This window comes from Ammospiza nelsoni, chromosome 6 (assembly GCF_027579445.1).
Source record: "Ammospiza nelsoni isolate bAmmNel1 chromosome 6, bAmmNel1.pri, whole genome shotgun sequence".
Classification (NCBI taxonomy): Eukaryota; Metazoa; Chordata; class Aves; order Passeriformes; family Passerellidae; genus Ammospiza; species Ammospiza nelsoni.
The window spans coordinates 49,359,305-49,385,275 of NC_080638.1; the positions used below are offsets into that span (position 1 = coordinate 49,359,305).

The window sequence follows — 25,971 nt, forward strand, 5'->3', positions numbered from 1 at the left end:
TACCATAGTCTATCATTTCTGGTTGAGTATTTAAAAAAAATTAGTTTAAGGTACTCTTTTCATTTTTACTTTAGGAAGTCTAAATTCAGCTAAGGAGATTGGACTCAGTATAAGACTTAAATAAGTAAAGAAAATGCTCTGGCTCTGGAAAGTCCACATGAATACAATGCCTTTTATCTCTTGGCCTTAAAATTTATGAAGTACAAATGTTGGTTAGGTTTACTTTGAGAGGACTATCACCTTCTCCTACTCCCAAAGGCACCAGGCCTAAATAAATACAATGAGAAAACAAACCCATTTCAGCCCTGTGGTGGGTAGATGGATCCAACTTATTCAAAACAAATTAACAAAAGAGTGCTTTCAGATCAAACTGTTCAGCATCACAAAAATCTTACACCTGCTTTTTTTGACTAAATTTGTTTTGAAGACTCAGCATAAAGACACAGCTCTGACTCTAATGTTAGAAGGTATCTGCACACAGCTGGCTATAGTCAGAAATGTGCATACCAGAAAAGATTAGCTCAGCTATTGAGGGTTTCCCTCAATGTCTAGGCACAAAAATAAAGGTTCTATCACTGGAAAGAATGTTTCCATAAAATTCCCAAGAAGTTCTCTGATTTTTTTTGGATCAGATCTCAGTGGTCATTCTCAAAATTGCTCTCAGCTTCCAACAAAAAACTGTGATGAAGCTGTTTTAATCTTCTGGGGTAAGCATTAAATAGTTTTGTGTGTGTTGTAAAAGTGATACATGTACTGCCTGAGACTGAATCTAGAAACAGGACTGTGGATCCTTGGATACACCATCAGGTTATCTTCAGTGGTCATGACTGTAGTTTATAAAGCTCATAATTTCAAAATCTAGCGCTCCCATAATTTATTTTGATTAGTGTTATTACTTTCCATTACCATATGGGTTTAGGCTAATTGCTCTTTGCATGGGCATGCTGGGACATTAACAAGCAACACAACCAAGGCTGTCAGGAGACAGAAAGGGCTCTCTGAGGGGGGCCACGCTGAGCTAGTGGCCCTGAGCAGCTCTTGGCAGTGCTGCTGAGGCAGGGAGCCTGCACCAGGGCACCCCTTCCCACTGCCAATCCCACAGCAGCCAGCTCTGCAAAGCAAAGAAAAACAAAACTGAATAAAGCAAAACAAAGCAAGAAAAGAAAAACCAAAACAAAATCAAACACAGGGCTGAGCCGGAAAATAGCTAAGGGAGGCAGTGACCCGTGCTCCCACATGTAACCCTGGGGAGGTGTCTCCAGTGGAGTGTCCATTCACTCACACACTGAAACCCAAGCAGCTGAGTGTCCACTGATGTGATGGGGAAGGGTGACAGAGACCCCCATCACCACCCTGCAACAGCAACTTCGTGCCTAAAGAAAGGAAGAGCACTTTCAAGATAAAACTGATTATTGTTTTTCTTTTGCTCTTATTCCTATCTTGCAGAAAGGTCAAGAGTGCTGTAGTAATCATCCTTATGAGACATCTGCCTGTTTTTAATATTGTATACTCACAACAGGCTAAACCCTGCCATCTCTGTGCCTGAAGCATTTCTCTTGCTATTGTAAGGCTGCCTGAATCAGCCATGCACTTTTAATTAGCATGCTAGGAAGCAGGATAGGACTTTATTTTTAAGGCAAGCTCATATTCCAAGGCCCTCAAGTGTTTTATCAGTCTTGGTTGGAAATTAAAAGGAAGATGCAGGCAGTGTGTTTTCAGCAATCTCTATGTATGTCACATATTCTAGAGACCTGTTAATCTTCTGGCAAAACCAGGGTTTGGACCCTAGTCTCATCTTCACTCTTATTTATTATTTTGATATTCAGGTAAATTGTATGTTGATGTCCCATTTACAAGCCAGAGAAGACACTAGTTCCTGCAGCCATTATCACACTGGAATGCAGGGACAAGCCCAGAAAACATGGAGAAGTTTTAATGTGATTTCAAATGTCAAGGTGTATGAAAAAAACTCCCAGGACACTCCAGAGTCCAATCTGAACTCCCGGTTAAATATGGAGAAGGATTTTGAATTTGTTACAGTTTGGGTCTTTTCACATCAAGGCATCTCATCCAAGCTCCTGTGGAACAGAGGAGCTCAATTAATCCCCTGATTAATATGCAATAATTTGGGTTCTGTGAGGAAAAACCCTGCAGAGGAAGTTACACAGACACTAAGGCTCAGATATTTACTCTAGGCATTGCACTGTGTAATGCACAAGAAACATGCTCATCACATGCTCATATCTTTATTGAGAAAGCAGATTTCAGCCCTGAGCCTGAGGCCTCTTGTCTACTTTTGCATAAGGCCCTTCTCTCCCCCCAGCAGTGTAGATTCACCCTAAAGTGAGTGCTGACTAATTTAATGCTGATTAATTTCATTGTATGATAGGATGAAGCCTTAGGCAGCTAATTAAAAAGGTCCAAGGGCTCAAGTGATGTAAACCAGCAGAAGTCCACTCAGCTGTGAGACTGGTGCCAGCTGAGGACCTTGTCCCAGCATCTGCATGATGATGCTCAGAAGAGAAATGTAGCTGAAGGTCAGGATCAGTGTCTCCAGAGCCCTGGAGGCTGAGGGCTCTCTGGGAGCAAGGCTGGTTACCTAACCCAGGGCCTTGGGGAGAGATCAGTGAGTCAGTGTCAGCTGAAGCATCCCCTCTGTTTGCTGCATTTCATCACGTAGGGACTGCTACAGATGTGTTTGGATAATGCATGCACAAGGAACGTGCTGCGTGTACCCAGGGCTGCTCACAGTCAGAGGCAGCCAGCAAGGGAAAAACAAGTCCTTTAAAAGAGCCTGCTAGTGGAGTTTGTGGTGCTGCTAGACTTGATACAAATATAGATCTTCAGCTGTTATTCTAAAACACATTGTGAGAACAGGCAAAGTATGTGTTCCCCTACACGCTCTTGGATTTAAGTGGAAAATTTCCTGCGAGGATGGGGGAGAGGAGGCTGACCAAGAAATGGGTGACCTTGGTGTGTGTTCCAGGGGCAGAAAGCCATTACTGCAGACAAGACCTGCATCCTCAGGGCACCCCAATGCACAGGCCCTGGGGCTGTGCTTGGCCAGAGGGAACCCTGAGCTCACCTTCACGTGAGGCAGCCCTCAGGCTGGTGAGCAGGGACAGACAGGCTTGCCAAAGGAAGGACTGGCATTCTCCACACTGATGGAGAAATGGCCTGTCTAGCTCTGTTTGGTTTGGTTTCTTTCCACTCCCTTACAGATTTCTGCCCTTCCTGTTGCCTGTAAGCCCAGGGCCATTTCCAGAGTGCCATGAGCAGCTGGGTGAGCAGCCAGGCAGTAGCGGTGTGCTCGGCACAAAGCCCAAACTGATTTATGGCCTCCCTGGAGTAGCTAGGTTAAATAACACTGGTAGACATCAGCTATTCCTGTAGCAGATGATACTTCTGTTTATCACACTTTGTTGCAGACAAGTTTATATCATGCAGCTGCTCCGTGCATATGTTCCTACTACACTTCTAAGGGGGATACTGCAATCACTACGCAGCGGGAACTTCTGCTATAATAAAAACATGTGTGGGAATGATGCTGGAGAAATTCCCTCCCCCGCAGCTCTTACACTGTAGATACTGTTATTCTACACTCTCAGTTGCCTCATCTTCTGAGTTTTCTCCTCCTTTCTAAAAACATTTCTCTTCTGAAACAAGAAACACACCCAGTTTTGTGCCTAGGTATGGAGACTGGAGTATTCAGGAGGTGAAGGAAAGGGGTAGATCTGCAGGAATTTTCTGAAGGTCACAGACACAAGAGGAGTGTGTGGCTTATTGCAAGAAACAGAACTGGAACTGCAGGTGAAAAAAACTGAGCATGGATAGTCAGTAAGGAAGAGAGCAGCTGGTTGGGGGAGGTTAAGTGCGATGCTCCAGATCTAAGATTTAGGAGTTATTGAACCTGCACACATTTAGATTTGGGTTTAGCAATAGATTTCACTAAAGCTCCATGTTACTGTGTTTTCTTGGTAGGTGTCAGGCAGGTGCTTCTCCTTGGCAGATTTGGGATTCTTACAGAAAATGAATATATTGTTAGGATCAAAATAAAATAATAATAGGTAAAAATATTGGTTGGCCAGACATAAGTAAAGCACATTGTGGGAAAGTGGCTTGTGCAAACTCACTGCAGCTCAGTGAGAAAGCCAGAAAAACAAAATGTCTTTTGACTCCTGGCCAGTCCTCCTCTCTGGATTGTATTTCCTCTTCTTTGGGAGTAAACACAAACAACTGATTTGGCTAAAATGACATTACAGAGTGGAAACAGCAAACTCTCTTTCTGACTTGCCAGGCAGGCGCCAGATCTCTGCCCCAAGCCAGCACAGTGACACCATGCCCAGCAGCTCAGTGCAGCCAAGCCCTAAGGTCAGAAACATGGCAGGATCCCACAGGATGCCCTGGAATGGTTGACACTAAGCTTGTGGGATAACCTGTCTTGGTTTTGTACAATTGCAGAGGGAAACTAGAGAACAGTTCAGAGTTCTACATAAATATGGACATATGGCAATGTATAGAGCAGAGCAATCAAGGGATTGTCAAACAAAGTAGGAAGGGAAAGTCTGTGCTCCAAATGATTAACAGGCTGAGGGCCAGACCTGCCTGCCTTAATCCTATTAGATTGTTGGTGAAGCTGATGGGACCCACCAGAACAGAGGTACTCCTCAAACAGGGGCAAAACATGCTTTCAGCTGCTGAGGTCTTTTGGAGGGGAGCAGGGTTAGAGAGCACAGAGGGAGAATCTGTTCTCTAAAGCATGATCTGGAGAAGCAGTAGCATTTATAGACCTTGTGGTAAAAAGGCTTTTAAGGAGATTACATCATAGCTAGCTTCTGTGTTGATACTGAGCTCTGGCACTTATCTTTACAATGCATGCTCACATCAGCCAGTGCCCTCTGATCTGACTTTGTCTGGTGTTTTTCTAACCAGCAGTCTCCCCATGAGATGCTGCTTTTCACTGCCCATCTGATTCTCTCTCAGCATGAAGGACTGAATTGTTTCTACCCTGACTGAATCACACCCTGTCCCTCTCTGTCCCAAGCAAATGAGAACTGAAGCCTGTGCCTTGCAAGGCAGCCTCCTCCTTGCAGCAACAAGGCATTTGGGAGAGCCTCATGGACTTGGTCACATCCTCTGCTCTCCACAGCCTGGGTCACTGCCAGGCTGGGCAGCACTGAGAGAGTCCCCATGGCACCCCCAGGAACCCCAAGTGCTGCTTCTCCATGGAGCCAGCACTGAGGTGAGCCCTGCCAGACCTGGTGGCCTGTTTGCTGAAATGGAGGAGATGTCGATCAGATTAGTGGGTATCTAAGAAACAGGTCACAAGTGCCAAAGCATTTGGTGTTAAATTAGTACCCTGGCATTTATTTTAGAAGGTAACCTGATTTCCAGAGGTTCTTAGCACTCTGAGAACCAGGATGCTTTAAATTGGCTATGAAGATATACAACCTTAAGTTCAATTTTCTGCATTTCATGATACAGGCTTTAACCTCTCTGTACTTAGGCACCGTGTCACTGCAGAAGACAGAAATTCCCCTCAGGAGGTGGTTCCAGGCTCAGTTCTCCGCCTTGCTCACTGGGTGATTTTGGGACAATTTCCACTCCAGCCTTGTTTCTCCTTCTCCAGGAGGGGAACAGTAGCTCCAGCTTTCTAAATGGTTGCAAGGTGTAGGGACAAAATGTGCAACATAAGGCTGCATGTCAGCACTGCTGCTATTTCTTTCCCAGTTCTTTCATAGAACAGACTTATAAGTACCCATTTAAAAGTACTTAATCTATATTTCCACAAGAACTAGCTGTAATTACCTGACCTTCCTTTTAACCACCAATTCAAGGAAACACAGCAGCAAGGCCATGGTCTGTGACAGAACAGCAGAGCACAGCACTGACCTGGAGACTAATTCTCAGTTCTTTTGGACAGAGGCACCACTGAGAGACAGAGAGATGTGCCAGTACCATCCATCTCATTGCACAAACACACACTCTAGCCCTTCAGTGGCAACTGATGTGCACAGGCATTTTATGGGCACTTGCAAATCTTCAGTGAGGAAAGATCAGTGCTGAACACAATCTGCTTGTCCTGCCAAACTGTGACCTCATCATGTCACAGTGATGAAAGTGAAAAAGCATCCAGAAAAAAAGAGGCCTGGAAACACTGGACCTTCATGCTAAATCTGCCCTTTCAGCACACTTGGGCTTATTTTCATTAACAAGTACACACACATGCACACAGATATCTGGGGTTGTTTAGCCTGGAGAAAAGGAGGCTCAGAGGAGACCTCACTATTCTCTACAACTGCCTGAGAGGAATTGCAGCCAGCTGAGGGTCAGTCTCTTCTCTCAGGCAACCAGCCATAGGACAAGAGGACAGTCCTAAGCTGAACAAAGGGAGGTTTGGGTTGCACATTAGGAAGAAGTTCTTTAAAAAAAATGTGATTTGGCATCAGAATGGCCTGCCCAGGGAGGTGGTGGAGTCACCATCCCTGGAGGTGTTTAAGGAAAGACTGGATGTGGCTCTTAGTGCCATGGTCTGGTTGACAATGTGGTGTCTGGTCATAATTTGGAGTTGATGATCTCAGAGGTCTTTTCCAATCTAAATGATTCTGTGACTCTGTGAATAACTTCAACACAGGCAGGAAGAAGTTTGCTTCTGGGAATTAGATATGTAGTGACTTCTTCAAGCTGCCAGGGAAAAGGACTATCTTTGCTTGCAGGCTTATGGCACTGTGCCCTGAGCTATTTAACATCAAACAAAAGTAGGAACCAGTGAAAGAAATAAAGGGTTGCTTCCAAACTGGAACTCACTAGGTACAGGACATGCATTTTCCCACCTCAATCCCACAGCCAATACCACCTCCCAGGTCCACTGCAGTAAAATAGGTATAAAAAGAAATGAGTCTTCTAGACAGCTTCTCTCCCAGTCAACCTGTCTTGCTTTCAGGCTGTTTCAGAGGCTGTTTTAGGGCAGAAGATGGGCTCATCATCAGTACCAGGAATTTCTGGGAGAAACAGGCTCCTTTGTGGTGCAGTGCAACTGCAGAGGGCAGCTCATGGGGAAGCAACTGCCAAAGAGCAAAGACACCATAGGCAAGTAGAAAACTTGCCTTATCCTCCCTTGTGACCTTATGGCCACCACTCACCTCAGATCACAGTGAGGAAGTGATTGGTAAACCGTAAACAGATTAGTAAACAGTAAACATCAGTAAAGAACTGTCCAGTCCAAAATAAGGTGGATTGCACCATGGCTTGAGATACTTGCTGAGAGCTTAGTGGCTTGGAGAGCTTATTCAGCATCTATCTGCATTTTTAGGTGATAAAAGCCTTTAAAAAACTAGCCCTTATTTCCACTGTGCCTCAGATACCCTTGGGTGAAATCCATGCCCCAACAGGTGCCATGAAGGCAGGTTCTGGTGAGCCTGTTAAGGTTCTGTGGTAGGGGTAGTTGTATGGACACTGTAAGCTCAGAGTGAGCCTTCCCTGGTTGTTAATTCCCTTATCTGCTGATATACTCTCCTTTTCAGGGTTTTGCTGGAACTGTATCATCATTGGCAGAGGAGTAATAAGACAAGCCAAAGTGCTGGATTTTAGTGTGGGTTCATGTCCAGCCCCTCATTACTGCATGGTGATGGCGTGGCTGCAGGTGCTGCTCCTCAGCCCTGGCACAGCCCTCACTGTGTGATGGTACGGCCTCCTATTCCTTGGGACAGGGCACAGCTGATCAATTCTCAACAATCACCATTACTTTGGAGCCTAATAATAATAATAATAATAATAATAATAATAATAATCTTCAGTGCTTGACACTACTAGTCTCAAATACAAAGTTTACAAGGACAAAAACATTATCTCTGTTTCAGATATGGTAGCTCTGGGTGTCTGATATTGTAGCTGACCCTGTTGAGACCTCCCAGCGGGTTGGTGGCAGAGGGAGAAGCAGTGTCCTGGACACTCTTTCCACAATTCCCTGGAGGGTGGGCAAGATGCCTCCTTTGTGGGAGTGACAGTATGTCACCCTTGGCCTTCAGAAAGCTTATCAGTCTTTCAGCTCTTACACTGAACAGACCTTGCCATCCAAGAAGGGATGAGAGTAGCTGAAATTCAGGCAGCTGAGATGTGATTTCAGGAATCTACACTCTTACAGTGATGACCAGTCTTTCACCAGTAAATGATTAATGAGACATCTCAGGGCTGGCAGATTCAATCTCACAGAAAGATGACAGATTTTCTTGGTATAATGTTTTATATACAGATTGAATTAAAGTCCAGATTTGCCCAACTTCTTAGAGTTCAACAGTATTCCCATGAGTGGTGCCATCAGTCACAACCTATGCAAAGGGAATAAAATTCAGTGCTACTGGTATTAAGTCATTAACTTGTAGATCCTTAACAGCTTTTTCAAGAGCTTGAGAACCTCTGGGTAATAGCAAAGATTAGACAAACCTCACGTCTTAATGCTGACACTTTCTCAAAATTAGCACCTTCAGGGAAGTCTGAGACAAAAACAACCTCAGATTGAATTTCCTAAAACAGATTGCGGAAGACTTGGAAATACTCTGCATATTTTCTTAATGTGTTAATAGGACAGTTTCTAAGGTACTGGTTTATGTCCATCTCTAAAAAATAAATGGTTTGCCTGTTGGGCACCCCACTATATGAAGAGAGTGACTATAACAGACATATACTTTAGATTGGTAAGTGCAGATGGCTTTAAAGAGTTTTCACTTTACAAAGAAAGCCATTTTGCAAGTCATATGTCTAAGTTTTAGGGAACAGCCAGCTGACTGTGTAGCTGATACTTCTGTTGATGTATGGCATCTATATAAACATAATCCTCCTATTTGATATTATGTAGTTTATTCCTGGTATCCCTTCAATAACTCAGTTATTGCTGGACTTAAGGGTTACAGTCATCACTTTAAAATGTCCTTTAAAAGATCAATGAATAATTCCCATTCCTACTGCTTTTCCTACAATTTTCCAAATTGTATTCAGATTCAACTTAAAGGAAATTAAATTGATTACTCACCCAGAATAAAATGGAACTGAAGTCTGAAAGGCCTTCCAAACCAGGTGTAAATTTAATTCTAATATAAGTAAAATTACATTTATCAACTAATAATTTTTCATGCAGTTTCCATAAAATACAGAACACTTGAAGAGGCAATTACATCACATTAACAGATCGGGGCATTTCACCCTGCCAAATGCCCTCATATGAAGTCCTCAATCACCACTCAGGATATTTGGAACTCCTGGAAAGCTAAAAGACAAGGCACAGGTTTCTTTTCAGCCACAAAGGCAAGCAAATTGGTTACAGGTTGCTACTGCACTGCCCCCAGGCTTTACACAGACCATGACTTCCTACCAAAACTTGCACCTGGCCAGACTGAAACAAGAGTTAAACCAAACCCTCCCTGTACTCCACTGATGGTCATTTCCTTTGATAATGGCTATGAAATAAAAATGTGCATCACTTTCACAAGGAAAGGAAAATGTCCAGGGATGATTCAAGAGAATCTGCTCCATTGGTAGAAGTCCAGTTTAATAACAGCATTTTTCAAGGAACAGATCTTTGTCTAAGATTATTTCCAACCAATGAACTGATGAAATATCAGCTCCATTTAAAAGACACTTCAAAATAATAAAATAATTAGTTTAAACAGTCGTTAGTCGCTATATTTATGTATTTATAATGCAATATGATTTATGAGTGGAAGGGTTAAATTAACTTGCATAATTATTAATAACAGATTTTGGCAGCAGCATCAGTTATTAGCTGATGTTCATACTATATTAATGGACACTGTGTCCTCACTTTGGGATAACATCCCGAATTTCCAGACTACTGCTTCCTTGACCTGCTACACTGACTTAAATATCACCCTTGAGCTGCAATTACACAGGCAGGGCAACACCTTTATATCCTGTTCATAACAACACAATGCACAAAACCCTTACAAGAACATATTTCTTCAGGTCTGCTTTAGCAGGGTCAGCTGCTTAGCCCTTCCTGCTGGAACAGCTTGTGCCAATTAAGCATTTACTTCTGACTTGTCAAGATGAGGCACAACTCCTTCTGCCAGGAGCAGGTGAACCTACAATTACTTGTAAATCAGCAGCCTCTGACTCATCAGTAACTTCACTGAAGATTTGTTATCTTCTTAATCAGTGGAATGGTAGGCATGTACAAATGGACTGCCATCCATAGAAGGAATTAATGTCTTCAGCTTAGCCAACTCCTTCTGCTTAAAAAAAAAAATCGAGATGTTGGAGTGTGCATCTCAGAGTAGAAAGGACTGTTCTATTGCAGAACCAGTTTAATATGTGATGGTTCTTTTTAAAAATTAGACAATGCTTTTAATCTATAGACAACAGAACTCGCACTGATTCGTGCACTGCAAAATCTGGCCTGAGGCTCTTACTTTTAAATACTTCAAATGCATTTTCAAGAGAGAGGATTTTTCCATTATATCAATTTATTACTGTATGAAAAATTCAAAACAAATATGCAAGGTCCCAGAGCAGGGGAGATATTCATCACTTGCCTAAATAACAATTAGATTTGGCAAAACATTTCAGAATTTATTGTGATGAAAAACTCTGAAATAGGAAAGCACTGGAAGCTGTGACTGACCATCTGGTCTTACCAGTGTCTCAAACAGAAAGAGATTTTACAACTCAATATGAGGAGATGTTAGGTGAAAGAGTGACAGCAGAATCCTATAATGAAAGTATTAGTATGAACCTTTCCAGTCTTACCTGCTTTCTAATCACTAATCCTGCTCTTCAGACTTAATGTAACATCTTAGATGCTCAAACTATTTCAAAATTTGTATTTGATTGCTGCTTAAGAAATATCCTGACCATAAATAATTTTCTCATTTTGACTCAGAGGTGAGGCCTTGTAACTTTTATTCCTACAGCAGAAATAACTATGCTTACTGGAAAAAAAAAAGGCAGGATTGAATTCTATATGTATTTGGTGACAAAATCAAGTGCCTGCAATTTAAGGCAGAAAATTCAATCACTGCATTTCTGATTTAGATTGGTGAATTCTGCTTAATCCAGTCTTGGATGCTTAATGATTTGGTTTGCTGTGCTAAGAGTCAAGGCAGCATCTGTGATGTGAAAACAACATGATGGGGACCTGGACTAGACTCTACCTCTGCCATCCTCCATGGCTCCAGGCTGTGGGCTCAGAGTTCAATTTAGATTTGAAAGTCTCCAAATCCTACAGCTAGTTCTGGGAGTCACATTCCTCCAGTAACACAAAAGTCTATGTGGGAGATGACAAGAATTGAATTTTGGTTTTGCTTTGTAAATTATGAACAATGCTCTCACACAAGACGGCAATTCACAGCATGACAGCTGTGTTACCAAAACTGGAAGGGCTTCCCTGTTTCAGCATTCTGTCTGCATTTAAAAAAAGTCACTGTCTAGACCAGACTTGCTCTCACAGTAGCAGTCACTACTGTAAATGTCTTCATGCAGGAGACAACGTGTCCCCTGCCATTTTGGGGCTTTGTAGTTCTCTGCTGTTCAGGTTTGGTAGTCACTATATTGTACGCAGGATGGAGGGAAATGTCTTCTATTCTAAAACAAACCCAGCCCTGCCTGTTTGCTAACAATTCCTTTGGGCATCACTTGGGAGAAATCCACCCAAGATTCCTCTAATATGTCCAAACATCTCAAAGATGAACAAGTCTTTCAGGCAGAAGGGCAGTAGGTGAAGGGTGGTCCTGCCAGCTGAGCACTTAGTGCCAGCAGCTTTGCAGTGGGTGCTTGTAAAGATAGAGAGCCCTCACAAGATGAAAGGCTTAACCAAAGGGAAACAAACTGAGAGCTCTCTGAGGTGCTCAGCTCCTGTTGCAGCAGCCTACATCAGACTGAGCCAAGCTGACCATTGGGCATCTCAAATTTGAATCGTGGCCTCCAGGAAGGTTTCAATTCATTTTGGAATCACAGCTTCCCCTCCACTCCTGGGGGATAATCAGACCTCTGCCAAAGACAAAAGTTCTCTAGGCACTGAGTAGGCAAACACATCAGCATCCAAGTACAAGAAAAGCACTGGTGAACATCAGGACCAGGCTCAGTTTTCCTGCTGGAATAGCAACATGGAGACAGTATTGAGCAAAAGGTTCAAACTCATTCTTTGAATCCACATTGGATCACCTGTGCATTTCTACCATCAGGATTTAGGACCAAGAAAATCCCAAGGAAAACCCATTTCTTATTCTTTTATGTCCTAGAGCCTGCAATGTTTATTTCTATAACAAGTTTTTGTTCTGAAAGGCTATTTTAACAATTAGCAAGACATCTGAAAAATTTCTTTACTTGAAGTAACACACACAAAGTTTAAGAAGTTACAGACTATTCCTGTTCTTCAGATTCCTGTCTAATATACACACATTGTGACAGCCCAGAGATGAGAGGCATTCCTCAGGGGATGGTATTAGGACTGGTGCTGTTTAATATCTGTGTCAGCAACACAGACAGTGGGATTGAGAACATCATCAGCAAGTTTGCTGATGACACCAAGACGTATCATTCACTCAGCATGATGGAGGGGATGGATGCCACCCAGAGGGAGCAGATGCCATCCAGAGGGAAGGGATGACATCCAGAGGGAAGGGGTGACATTCAGAGGGACCTTGAGAGGCTTGAGCAGTGGGCCTGTGCAAGCCTCGTGAAGTTCAAGAAGGTCCTCCACCCATGTTGGGGCCGTCCTGAGTACAAACAAAATCTGTGAAGAGAACACACTAAGAGCAGCCCTAAGGTGAAAGACTTTGGGGTGCTGGTGGACAAGATGTTTGACATGACCTGGCAATGTGTGCTCACAGCCCAGAAAGCCAAGTGTGTCCTGGGTGCATCAACAGAAACATGACCATCAGGTCAAAGGAGGGGATTCTCGCCTCTACTCCACTCTCATGAGAGCCCATCTGCAGTACCAAGATCAGCTCTGGGCACAGCATAAGGAGGATGTGGACTCACTCCAAGAGGGGGGCATGAAGATGATCAGAGGGCTGGAGAACCTTTTCTATGAGACCTTAGAGGTCCTTCTATGAGGCTGAGAGAGCTGAAGAAAACTCCAGGGAGACCTTATAGCAGCATTCAGCACCTGAAGAGAGCCTACAAAAAATGTGGAGAGGGACATTTTACAATGGCAGGTATGGCAAGGACAAGGGGTAATGGATTTAAACTGGAAGATCATAAATTTAGATTAGATGTTAGGAATAAATTCTTTACTGTGTGGGTGGTGAGGTACTGGAACAGGTTGTCCAGAAGTGTTCAAGGAGCACTTCCCCATCCCTGGAAGTGTTCAAGGCCTATTTGGATGGGACTTTGAAGAACCTGGTCTAGGGGAAGGTATCACTACCCATGGCAGGAGGGGGAAACTAGATGATCTTTACAGTCCTTTTTAACCTGCACCATTTCATGAATCTACAATCTGTCCCAAAAGATCTGAATGCCCTTATCTTTCCTACTTGTACTAAAGGGATCCTACATGCTTTCTGAAATGAGGCTGTACATCTGAGCTTATACAGCTGCCAAAAGGTTTCACCCTTCTTGTCGCTGGTCATTTTTATTTTGGCATTTTCACCAGTCCAAATAATTAGTTAATTAGATGCTCTGTCTCCAGAGATAAAGATTTCACTCTGAAAAACAAAATGATACAATTACTGCATGGAGATTAGAGTCCTCTGCAGTGATGTCATTCACTTTGGCCTTGCACTGACATGATTGTGCTTGATCTCAGCTGACAGCTCAGGGCAAACTTCCACTAAGGTCAGGAGCTGTAAAGACTTCACTGTGCACCTATGTGCCAGCATCCAACCACCAGAGACTGGTTCATGTATCCAGACTCAGCTCAAGCTTCCTCCTCTAAATTTTGACTGAAGCAATGTTTGAATGAACACTTCCTTCATCCAGAGAGCAGATGGCAACACCACGGACTCCTTGTCCAATATGGGAGAAAGGTAAAGCAGCAACAGCAAATGTTGCTCACCAACAAGTGAGGGGTACAGGCAAGAACATCCTTTCTCTTCCTTGTACCATTTTAAAGAAGTCACTTCTGATATTTTTTTTCATAAGACCTTACACAGGTTAAAACTGATACTGACTACTGTGTATATCTAGCTCTAACCCCTTCCCCCTTTCCTGTTTTGAAAGCCTGGCTTTTACTTCCAGACAAAGTCTTTTCTTCTTTGCAATGCCCCTGGAGAAACCTGCATGCTCACAGAGTATTTAAGGGTTGACAACAGCAGTTTTTCAGATTTTTAAGGGTCAACATCATTTGAACTAGCTTAATCTCATGGGCCCGTGAAGCCTGGTTAGAAATGCTGCCTAAACAAGTATTCCATCCACCTTGTCTTAGTCTTGGCTGAAATCCAGAGACAAGGAGAAAAGCAGATGGAGAGAAAAAGACACAGTTAATTAAAGGCCAGGTTCTGAGCATCTCTATTGCCTTCAGGTCATTACAGACATATCTAGGGAACACACTCAATTTCATTGAAAGTTCCTTCTTCCTTTGCTGTCAGCATCTAAGTTTAGTTGGCCTTAGGCCCCTCAGAGCCTCATGAGCTTTCCCTTCACTTCATCAAGGAGCAGTTTTCTAGGCATGGGTTAAAGAGCAGGCTGCTGCTTGCATAAGTTACTCCGGAAACATCGATGGCCAAACCGTCTGCAGGAGCTGCCACGGGCTCAGGGACCGTGTGTCCTGACAGTCCCCACCATCACACAGTCCCCACCATCCCAGGCACTCCTAACATGGGCTGGAGTCCCTCTCCTCAGCCTCTGGGTAAGGTACACATCTGTATCAAAACAGACAGCAGCATCTCAATGGGATGACAAGAAACTACACCTGAAATGAAGCTCAGGGAAGTCAAAGCCCATGTGTCCCGCTTTGCAGGAAAAGGTGCAGGTGAACCAGCAATACTGAGAGACCCAGCATGGCTGATGGCAGCTCTCATCTGGATACTGTAAGGCAGATGGATTCCCAGGAGGAAGCACAGGGTTGTGCTGCCGTGATGGAATTGGCTGCAGAGCAGAGGCAGTGAAGGCAAGATCAGGGGTTGGATGGGGCACCATAAATGCAAGTGGTCCATGTGAAGGAGTTAAAAATGTGGGGAAAGGAGACCTGGGGTCATCCCTGAAGGAGGAAAAAAGCACTCAATTTAATTTCCCATAGTCATGTGGTTTCATTCATTTATTCAGTGCCTCCTCAGGATGTGCTGAAACACTCCCCACACGTTCTTAATTTAAGTACCCAACTCTAACAGGGAGGTGTCTCCTAAAACAGTGCAAGCTGGTGCTCCTAACACTGCTTGTGGTTTTAGACTGCCTGCTAAGCTGTGTGATTCTACTCATTTTCTCCAGAGGGAATTAGGTTATTTCCCCTCAGAGTAAACACAGCATTTTCCAGCTGTTATATGTGAATTCTAGGACTCTCTGCATCTAATAGATTTTGTATAAATCTATCTGCAGGAAGCAGAACTAAAGATTTGTTGCTGGATCAACCTGTCAATATTGAAGTGTGTAAAGAGACACTAAATGTACTATAATTGTTCCTAAAAGTCCTCACAGCACAATAAAAGCCTTTCAGGGAGTGATTCAGTTGCTCACAAACAGTTATGCAGTGTCATCCCATACAAACCAAGTAGGGTTTGTAAAACAATCAGGTGAGACTAATAGAGAGGTTCTCTGATTTTCCACAACAGCAGCTTGAGGCCATGTCAAAGAGCACTAGATGCTTCATACAGCAGAAAACTGAGCTGTCAGTGTCTGTAGTGACTGGAGAGACAGGATTTTTGCATCTCTTGGCTTTAACCATCCAGCCCAAACCATGGTAGCTGCTTTAGAGTTGATCTAAATCTCCAGCAACATTCAGTTTGATTGCAGAGGGAGCTTTTAAGGACAGTACCTAGCAGACTGCAGCCTTTTGTGGCTCACAAAGCTCTGAAAGCAATTCCAGCATTTTTATGTAGTACCTCATGACATACACACACTGCACCTTGTAAGGGTAAAAATCTTGCAGCTCCTGGACTGCTGCTTTTTTGCAGATGTCTTTCCAGTACTAAACTTCATTCACTTAGCAAGTTCAAAGTGCAAATCTAGCATCAACCACTTCACAATACCTTTTGGCTCTTTACTTTCCTCTCCTCTGAATACCATTTAAAAGCAGTGTCTATAACATCAATATTTAACCACAAGGCTTGTTGTTTCTCCCAAGGAAGTGGATTGCTGTACACATGGACTAAATCACAGTGCCTAGACAGCTGATGATAATGAAAGCATCATTCAAGATGAGACACTTGATTGCTACTCTAAAGCTTACCAGTGAAAGAAATGTGTAATCTCTTTTTTTCATTGTATTTGAAATGAAGCCACTTGCTTAAGTATTAGTCATCTGGATTTATATAGCTCATTTTTAGAACTGTGTTAGCACCTGGCAATCCAGCCTGAGAAAGCATCAGGCTATCCCAGTCACAAGCCCATTAGATTTCTTTTTCTTCTTTCTGCAATGTGTGACAGACTTCTTTTTTTCTGACATGATTTACTTCCCACTTGACAGGGGATAAATCCATGCACTCAGAGCATCTGCCTGATGGAGGGGAAGCAGCCTGGCAGTGGTGCTCCCTTCCCAGTACAGCTGGTCAGCAGGGCTGGTCCCTGTGCCAACACTGCCACATCTCATCCCCCTCAGGGTAACAGGGCACCCCAGGCACAAGAAAAGAGAGTGACAAAGTACTTTATTTTCTGGCTGTGATGCAAAGATCAAGGTAATTTTCCATATTACTGCCCATGACATTTTCCTGAACATTGAAAGAGGTTTTTCCTGCTCTAAAAACTATCCCTCTCTGCTTTCCCAGCTGTCTTTGTACTTCCTTTCCCAAGTGTTTCACTGTTGGCTTTTCTTTGCCTTAATTTTCTGCAGTGTAGCACAAGTACAAAGCATGCTCCTGGCAGAAAAGTCACTGAAAAATTCTACCTGTCCTCTGCCTGACTACAAGCTGTGCAGAAGCCTTCTTCATGTCTTCTGCACATCTGGAGATGCCACTGATAAAGACAAACAGCCAGATGATGATACCTAATGATTTATTTTTCCCTGGGGGAAGTGCTGAGGATACTGGATACACTTTGCAACACTGCTCCCAGGAGAGTTTACATAAGCAGGGAGAAGAATTAATAGGCAGCCTTACAGGGAGAGACGAATTTATGAAAATGCAAAAGCATTAAGGAGATTTACTGGAACACCAAACTCCCTGAACCCAGTGGGTGCAGTAGAACCAGGAAGGTCTCTCCCACAGTGCAGGGACCATGGGGACAGATGTCACTCTCCAGAAATTATCTGTATGCCAGGGATCACAGGAATACTGATGTGGAAAGCAGCTGCAGAGCTAGCCAGCAGGAACTGAAGGCACCAGGTGTGCTGGGCATGGGGACGTATGGCTGGAAATAAGGAGGAGCTTGGATGCACTGAGTAAGGCTTGGGAACACTGACTTGTATGAAGAGAAAGAGATGAGTCTTAGCCTGCATGTGCATTAGTGGGAAAGCTGCTCACTTGCCATTGACTCCTGACATGCCTCCTATTTTTGTAACAGTTGTAATCAATTTAAAACCAGTGAGCCTGAGTCACTGCTATGGTAAACTGTAGTGCCCCAGTGTCTTGACAACAGCCAAACATACTGAATGGTCTAGACAGAGTGTTTGGATTTTTGTGTGCTTATAAATTAATTTGCCTTGGAGCACCCAGACCTTCAAGCTGCTCACCTGGCAAAAAAGGGGTCATGACACTGAGGGGGCAGCACAGCACTGTGTCTCTGCAGGAATGCATTTCCCAGGGCTAGGGGATTAGGGAACCATGTAAAACCAGGGAATCATATCTAACACAATGAAAGGAGGGAATTTCTCTGGCTTTCCTCCAAAAGTTAAGCATTATTCATTTATCAGAAAACAGATCTCCATCTCTACTGAGAACATTTCTTCTTCCATTTGCTAAGTGGAAAATGACAAATGAGCTAGCTGTGCCCTTTCCCACATCACTTCTGCTGTCTGTCCAGGTGTCCCCGTGCTTTGCCCTCCTTCAGCACACCCCAGCAGCATCAGCAGCTACTTACTTGGCACCGCCAGCAACCTCGGGGGCGGCGGAGGTGGAGGAGGCGGTGGTAACAGAGGAGGTGGCCTGCACTGGCAAATTTCCTGGCAGGTCTCTGTAAATTTCTCTGCTACAGGCTTGGAGCATGACTTCTGGGGTTCACCCTGAGTGATCTGTGAAGAAACAAGTCATTGCATGAGCAGCAGAAGAGTGAAAACTGATGAACGTGTTTTTTAGGCTTGAGTACCTGAGTGGCAGGCACCTCAAACCTGTAGCGAGAACTGAGCTATAGCTCCTAAGATGCCCCCTCCCTACATGGTCCACATTTTTAATATTTCTTTTATTTAACACAATCTCTTCAAGAACTCTTTCCCTCAGTCAAATTTGGTTGAGATTGGCCAGCTGGTTTCTGAGTTATTATGGGCTAAGGAGAAGGCAGGCAGTGGCAGACAATACGATTGCATAAGCCTTCTTTCCTTAGGAAAGCCATCTAGCAGCATGCATTATTCACAGGGTCATTGCTGCAAGCCAAAGAGAGCTAATAAAAATTACAAGACAGTTAGGGTCAGGATTATGTTCATTTTCCTTAAGGCAGAACTGAGAGCCAGAGGACATCCCTCCTCTGCTTTGCCAGCCTCACTTGGAAGTTCAGAGAGCATTCCACGGGGTGTTTCACTTCCTGCCAAGTGGGGAGGCCACCCGCATTTTAATCATCCATGGACCACAGCAATGACATGGTTTAAATGGAAATGCCACATTGTAGCCTCCTGTGAGATGCAGTGTTGGTTAATAATAAAAGTGAAGATGAGGCATTGCAGAACCCAAGCATAAGCATCACTTGGCCATGAGCAATGATTTGATACCAGTACTGGTATACAATATATTCAGTAGCTTGATCTAGTCACGACAAGGACTATTTATTAACAGCATATTTTTCTTATCATAGAAATATTTACCTAACTAGGGATTCAAGGAATATTCAGTAAAATTTGGTAAAATGTAATGCTACAAAATGGAGTCAGTCCCCAATGAAAAGGAAATTTGCTGAGCATCACAGAAGCTTCTGAGAGGTGTTAACTTCAGAGGTCTCTAAGCCAGCTCTTTCTGAATGACTTATACAGGATACAATTTCGAAGAGACAAAGCAAAGCCTAAAAGATTAACAAGCATGTTATCTAACAAGCACTTTGAATGTAAGCATTAGGAGACTGCCTGGGACAGACTGGTGTCCTGCTGAAGCTAAGGACAGTTATGCTAGCATATTTTCTTGTCAAGTTTGGTCTCAGGCGGGTTATTGTCCTAATAGTTTTGGCCTAACATCACCTTCTTTAATTATCTTTTTTCCACAACACGTTGGTCACTACAAAGAGGATGTCTCATGCCACGCTCTCTGATCTGTTTTAGGCAGGCTTCTCATGCCTCTCTGGCAGGGTCACCCAGGGTTGCCTTCTCCCCACTTCCCTCTGCTGCCCAAGTTTTGTTTCCCTGCCCCTGCCAGCTCTGGGCACACCGTCTGTCTCCTCTCCCCTTCCAACCCTGGCCCCCAGCATGGCCAGCATGCCTGCTCCACTGCCCACAGCTGAGCACCAAGGGGGCTGCCCTGCCCTGCAGGAAAGCTGTACACATTGTTTCATGTATTTCTGGCCAAAAAGAGAGACGTGGCTAATTAAAACAGCATCACTGCACAAAGGACGTGCTCACATGCGTAGGAGGTTTCTAAATGCAGAAAGACGCATTACTCTGGCCTCAGGGAAATGGAGGTAGGGCTTTGTTGATTAAATATTATAGGGAGGGAGCAAAGAATAGAAAAGGCTACGTGTAGCTAAGTTGGAAGGACAGCTCAGCACAGCATAAGGCAGAAGGCTCAGTTCTTTAAACAGCTTGTCTAAATCTATTACCAAACATAGGGAAAAACAAATTCAGCACAAGTGCTTTCCAACTTTCCCCTTCACCATCAGGTAACAGTAAGAGGATGGTTAAAGATTATCCCAGACAGCTTCCAGGAACTTACACAAACTCTGAACACTAATGAATCAAAGCAACTTGGCTGTGTAATCCCTCATGACTAGTAATAAATCTGTCAGCTAAGAAGGTTTATTTGTTTTTAAAGTAAGTGATCCCAGGCAGCAGAATATCCTCCATGCTGCTTCAGCTCTTCCAGCACTGCTCACATGAGGGCTGGGGTTCCAGGCATGCTCCCAGGAACAGCCCTGTGGGAGAAGTGTCCTTCCCTGCAGTGTGGGGGCATAGCTGGGGTCCCTCCTTGTTCAACAGGTGTGACAAATTTACTGTGCTGACAGAAGGAGGTGGGCAACACCTCCCCAGTGGCGCTGGCAGCTGATTAGGAAGCAGCTATTCACTCCTAGCTACAGCCTGGGCCCTGGGTTATCGAATCCTGAGAGCTCAGTGCAGTCATGCAGGGGACACTGAGATGGGAGAAGATGGACACAGGGAAGAATAACCCTGAGCAGACTTGGAGCCAGCTTCCTTTGCAGATCAGAAGCAGCTTTGCATATGTAAGTTTGAAGACACTGCTGGTACGGCAAAGCTACGTTGACTTACTGCTCTAACTTAATATCAAGCAGAAGCAAAGGCTTGCTCTGTCTTTTTTTAGAGCTATTGACTACTTTTAAATCCCTGGAGGCTCTCCTCCTTTAGGCTGCTAATAGAGTGTCCTCAGAAAATAGTGGATAATTTTCTCAATTACTTTTCAGACAAGATTAACGCTATCATGGCCCGTCACTTGCTACTCCTACTCCTCTCTACTTTAAAACTATTATTTTAGAGAAAAAAAAAAAAAAAACCAAAAAAACAAGAAAAGAAAAAAAAAGGAAAAGTTGCTTTATTTCTCAATACTTTAGCCTGAACCTCTATAAAAATTTCCCATGATCATTTTTAAATAGTCAGGAAAGAACTGACATTTAAAAGCATGGGCTTTATCACCTATTTGTTTCCCTTCTCCTGTCACTGGGTGAAATGTGTGGTTGTTAGAAGATAGAAGTAGGACCATAAATATTACCTTGATGTGTTTGTCTTAAAGGCTTTGTTTTAAAAACAAAGATATTTTAAGTTGGTTGAAATCTGCCAAGAAAAGGAAATACACAAATTGAGGTTGAGGGCCTCAGGGAGGAGAGAAATAGTCAAGGACTGCAGCAAGAGGACAGAATAGTAACAGTAATATAAAGCAGCAGATAACAGTAGCAAGATAGAATCAGGAAAAAAAGGAAGGCATTTGGCTCCTTTTCAAGGAAAAAAAAATCCCCTTGTTGATGTCTATTAGTCTTCTTATGAAAGAAATGAAGGCTATTACTTGTGTCTTCTAAAGGTAAGCAGAAAAAATCACTAGAAAATATGCTTTAGGGAACAATCTTGCTCTGTCAGGAGATGATGAAATAATACTCCATTCTTTCTTTCTTACTGCTTGCAATTCAAGGTAACTTGCCTTTACAGCATGTGGGAGGAAAAGTGTTTTGAAAGAGCCACACTTTTCTATGGCCAGGTCAACGAAATTAATCTGGCCTCACACTTTACTGCTTATTTGCTCTGGCAGACTCTCCCACGGCCCCAGAATGGCTTTGGAAGAGCTTTGCAGGTAAGGTGTAACTGGAATTCCAGCAGGCTGCCAGGCAGTGTGTGGCACAGGGGTTGCCTTGGCAAGGGATCACTCTGAGATGGATCCCCAGGGTTTGCTCCCTAGCTCTCCCAGCCATTCCTCTGCTGCTGGAGGTGCCATGAACACCTTCTCTTGGCCTATCTGAAACTTGGTTGCTTGCTTGGCACGAGGCTTTCTTAGCACACGGAGCAGTTGGCCAGTCTAGGCATATGCTGCCTGGACTTCAAGCTGATGCATTTTTCCCCTGCTCTGAAAATACATAGAGTTGACTTTAGGGATTTGTGCATTTGATGTGAACGTGTTTTGCAAAAAGAACAAATGTTTTAAAATATTTATGGAAATGAAAATCTGATCCACAAATGTCCAGGGAAGAACAAACAGAAAGTGGTAACTGGTGGTTTCCTTTTGCAGTCTCTGTGTCTGAAGTTTATGCCTGTGGAATATTTCTCTTTAATCCACGATTTCTTTTAGAAACAGTGATCCTAGTCCTGTTTTGCATACCATGGAAGAATAAATCTGCATGTGGTCAGAACTGTTTAGTATTTCAGTAGAGTCCCATGGGGTTGCAGCAGTCCACAAGCATGTTCTACAGTGGGATGGGAAAAGAGGATTAATACAGTCCCTGGAGGGTGGCCTTCTTGTGACTTTTTTTAATCAGGTAAAAGGAGGAAAGCTTTAACAGAAAAGTGCAGTTGACTGAAGGCACAGAGACCTCTAAAAGCCTGCTGATGTAGCAAGAGCTTTGTCTCTTGGTAGCAGTCTACAGAGATGAGATGAGATCTCACCACTGCTGCATAAATCCCAGGACAGCTCTGTGCAATTCACATCAATCCAGATCCATGTTTACAAAACCAGAAAAAATGTGTCCCTGTTATTTATCATGACTCTTTCTGCACTTTTTAAAATTATGTCAAAAGCCTCTGACAGAATCATCCCTTCCCTCTGGTCACAGAACTGGCTACCACGCTAATAAGAAAAGATTGTGGGTTTGTTTTGGTTTTGGTTTTAGTAAGACAAATGTTTCTCCTTTGATTAGCATCTGACTGATTCTTTTAAGTGTCTCAAGGCAGGGCCTAAAGAGGAAAAGCCGAGGTGGGAGGGAAGGCTATGCCACACTAAGTCATTGTGGGGACAAATGTGTGCAGAGGGGCTGGGGGATGTGAGAAAACAAACACAACACGCCTGCTGCTAGAGATGGAGCAGGGCAGGGGAGCAACGATGCAACAGCACAGAATTAGTCAAGGAGAGAATGGCTTGTGAGAAGATAAGGGCAAGGATTATGACTCAACACGGGGAAGGGAACCATGGGAGGGGTTCAACCATGAAGGAATTTCAGTCACAGGAAGGATGGAAGGCTGGCATGCCAGCGAGCATTCCGCACCTGCCCTCCCCATTGGAATCTGCTGGCGGGAGCCTAGGTTTGGGAAAACTGGAAAAAAGCAGGCTTAGTGTTTGTTCTTCCACAGAACAGCAGGCAATAGCACAAGCACAGTTGATGATGGGTCATTCATCCAAATTCCAAATTATTGCATGGAAAGGCTGGTGAGCTCCTTGGCTTTTGTATTTCTCAGAGCCTGTTTCAATTTTTATAAATTGTTTTAGAAAAATCGTTTTAGATCATGTGAGTAGTTTGCCAGAAATATGTTTATCTGAGGTTTTTTTCTCTGCTCAATTGACTGATGGGGAGAGGTTGCAGGAGGTATCTCTTCTCACACAACTGTGCTTCCCTGAGAAATTCAGCTATAGTTTAACTTAAGATTAGCTATCTAAATACTAGAGGAGGACAGCAGGAAGGTAGTGCTGGCAGTAATTTTTATGACAGGACATTGCTTTAAAGGTTGTTTTTGTTGTATTTCTGTTCATCTTAATCCACAAGGAGCACAAATCCTCTTTGTCATTCATGGCAAGAGACAAGATGCTAAAACAAACAACATCTCTCTAATCTCTTGGGAGTCATAAGTTTAGATAAGGGAGTAAAAGATGTGGAGTCTCCACTTTGTTTTTCCAAGAAAGAAACTGTAATTGGTCTGTTCTTGAACGGCACTTGGCTGGCTCATCAATCACTTCTCTGAAGACATATTATAAATAAACTTTGAAATATCGAAGTGATGCATTTGAGATGAGCTTTGCTGCTGTCCTGATTCTCCAAACTGGATGGGTGCTCTCCCTCACTGTGCACCAATTTCTCCCAGTCTCTCTTGCTGGCCACCCACATTACAATCAAGGTCACACAACACCACGGCGTCGGAGTTGGCAAAAGCTGATTCAGCCCTTTACCCAGAAAACCCTCCATTCAATTCGCAATCAATACCGAAACCCCGCGGCAAGGCACGGCCGCCGGGGCTCCGCTCCGCCGCTGCCTCTTCCCGTGCATCTTGCCACCCACAGCAAAATGCGCTCCCCAGCCCTCCGACCGCCGGCGCGCCGAAGAAACTCAACTCCATCCTGCTGGGAGCGAGCGCTCTCGGACCGAGTTCAGCGCTCCGGGGCTGGCACGGCCGCCCGTCCCGCAGCACCGGCAAGGGGGGCCCTCTCCGGGGACAGCAGCGGCTCTCCCGGCTGTGGGGCCGCCTGCGCGACCACCGCCCCGCCACGGCCTCCTCCCGGCATTGCCGGGGGTGCCGAAGGGGCTCTGCCCGCGCCCCCGCGTTTCCCCCGCCCCGGCCCCGCCGCCCCCGCGCCCCGCAGTTGCGAGCGGGCTCGGGCGGCCCTACCTGGAGGGACCCCCAGAGCGGGTGGAGGGCACAGTGCAGCAGCAGGGAGGGCCAGCAGCAGCGGAGCAGCCCCAGCAGCTGCCGGAGCAGCATCCCTCCTGGGCGGGCGGGCGGGGGCGCGGGCTCCGGGCGACCTGGGAAGGGAGCAGAGCGAGCCGGCAGCAGAGGCGTTGGCTCGCACCCATCCCCGGAGCGCGACTGTCCCAACTTTAATTCTAGAGGGGAGGGAGGGAAGGCGGGAGGGAAGGAGGGGGGGAGGGAGGCAGGGAGATGGGCGGGTGGGGAGGGGAAAGAGTGGTCGGGAAAACCCAGAACCCTGCAAGTCCCGGCTCCCTCAGCAGGGAGACGCGCCTCCACCCCCGCCCTGCCCGCCTCCCTCCCCGCCCGCCCCGCCGGCTTCCCCTCCCCGGGATGCTCCGGCTGTCGCCGCCGGCAGCCTCTCCGTGCCGGGGGCTTCCCGGCCGGCGCTCACCGCTGAGCTCGGGGCTCCCGCTCTCACGGGAGGGGAGCGGGAAAAGTTTGGAGCCAGGCGAAGAAAAAAGAGCCAAGGCGGGGGCCAGGGCCGGAGCCGGAGGGGAGAGGCGGGGAGAGCGGCGCGGCCGCGCAGCCCGGGCATCGCATCTCCCACCAGCCCGCCGCCGCTGCTGCAGTGATTTTTCAAGCCCATCGAGGCAGTCCCTTCCGCGCACGGCTCCCCTCGTCTCTCCCTCCCCGCCCGGGCTCCTCCCGGCGGAGCTGCCCCCGCTGAGCCCCGGCGGGGCTCGGGGACCTGCGGCCCCGGGAGCGCCGCACCCGCCCCGCGCCCTCCCCGCCGCCGGGAGCGGGACCCAGCCCGGGGAGGCGCGGGATGGACCGGCACCCCCGTCCTGGAGGAGCCCCGAACTGCGGCCAGGAGGTTTTGGGGTTGGTGGTCGTCGGTGCTCCCTTCTCTCAGGAGTGACGCGAGGGTTTGTCCTGTGACAGGCGGGACACGGGGCTGGGTCGGCCCGCTGTCTCTGGGATGAAATAGGGAAGACGCTTCATGGCATTTGTGGTTCTATGTTCCAACAAAACACGCGGAAATGAGTAACAGTGCATGAGGGGAAGTGGATGGATAGACCACCCTCCAACATCAAGGCACCACAGGAAGGAAACAGTAGGAAATCAAGGATGAAGATGGTTTTGCTTCCAATGAAGCACTAAAAGCAAAACAGCTGTTTTGTGAATTGGGCTATTGCTGAAAGTTGGGCCTTGTGGGTATCAAGATGACCATAAAACATTTGTTATTGGGTCCATGACACAGGGATCTTGTTTTCAATGTTTCAAATGCAGTAAAGCACATGGGTATGAACAAAATACTAGCTCCAAGGTTTACATTTCATACTGAGAGATGAATGAGTTTGAGGATATTGACTTTAGTTTTCCTTTGTATTTCTTGCACTCACTCAGCCAAGTTTAATCATCAGTTTCATAAAAATCTGCTCAGAGAAGCAGGAATAGAAATACATTAACCTCTGAACTGATACACAGCTAAAATTCTTTTCTCAAACCATTGTTACATTCATTTC

At 45.2% G+C, this 25,971-nt stretch overlaps 1 protein-coding gene across 1 annotated transcript in view; it reads right to left on the reverse strand.

Moving 5' to 3' along the window:
- PRIMA1 (proline rich membrane anchor 1) overlaps window positions 1–24,620 on the reverse strand; it is a 46,556-nt gene extending 21,936 nt beyond the window's left edge. Inside the window, exons 1-2 of the mRNA XM_059474672.1 lie at window positions 24,425–24,620; window positions 18,121–18,271 (exon numbers count right to left, since the gene is read on the reverse strand). Coding sequence (XP_059330655.1) covers window positions 18,121–18,271; window positions 24,425–24,517 — 244 coding nt within the window. The 5' untranslated portion in view covers window positions 24,518–24,620. The remainder of the gene's footprint in view (window positions 1–18,120; window positions 18,272–24,424) is intronic.
- Between the last annotated feature and the right edge of the window lie 1,351 nt (window positions 24,621–25,971).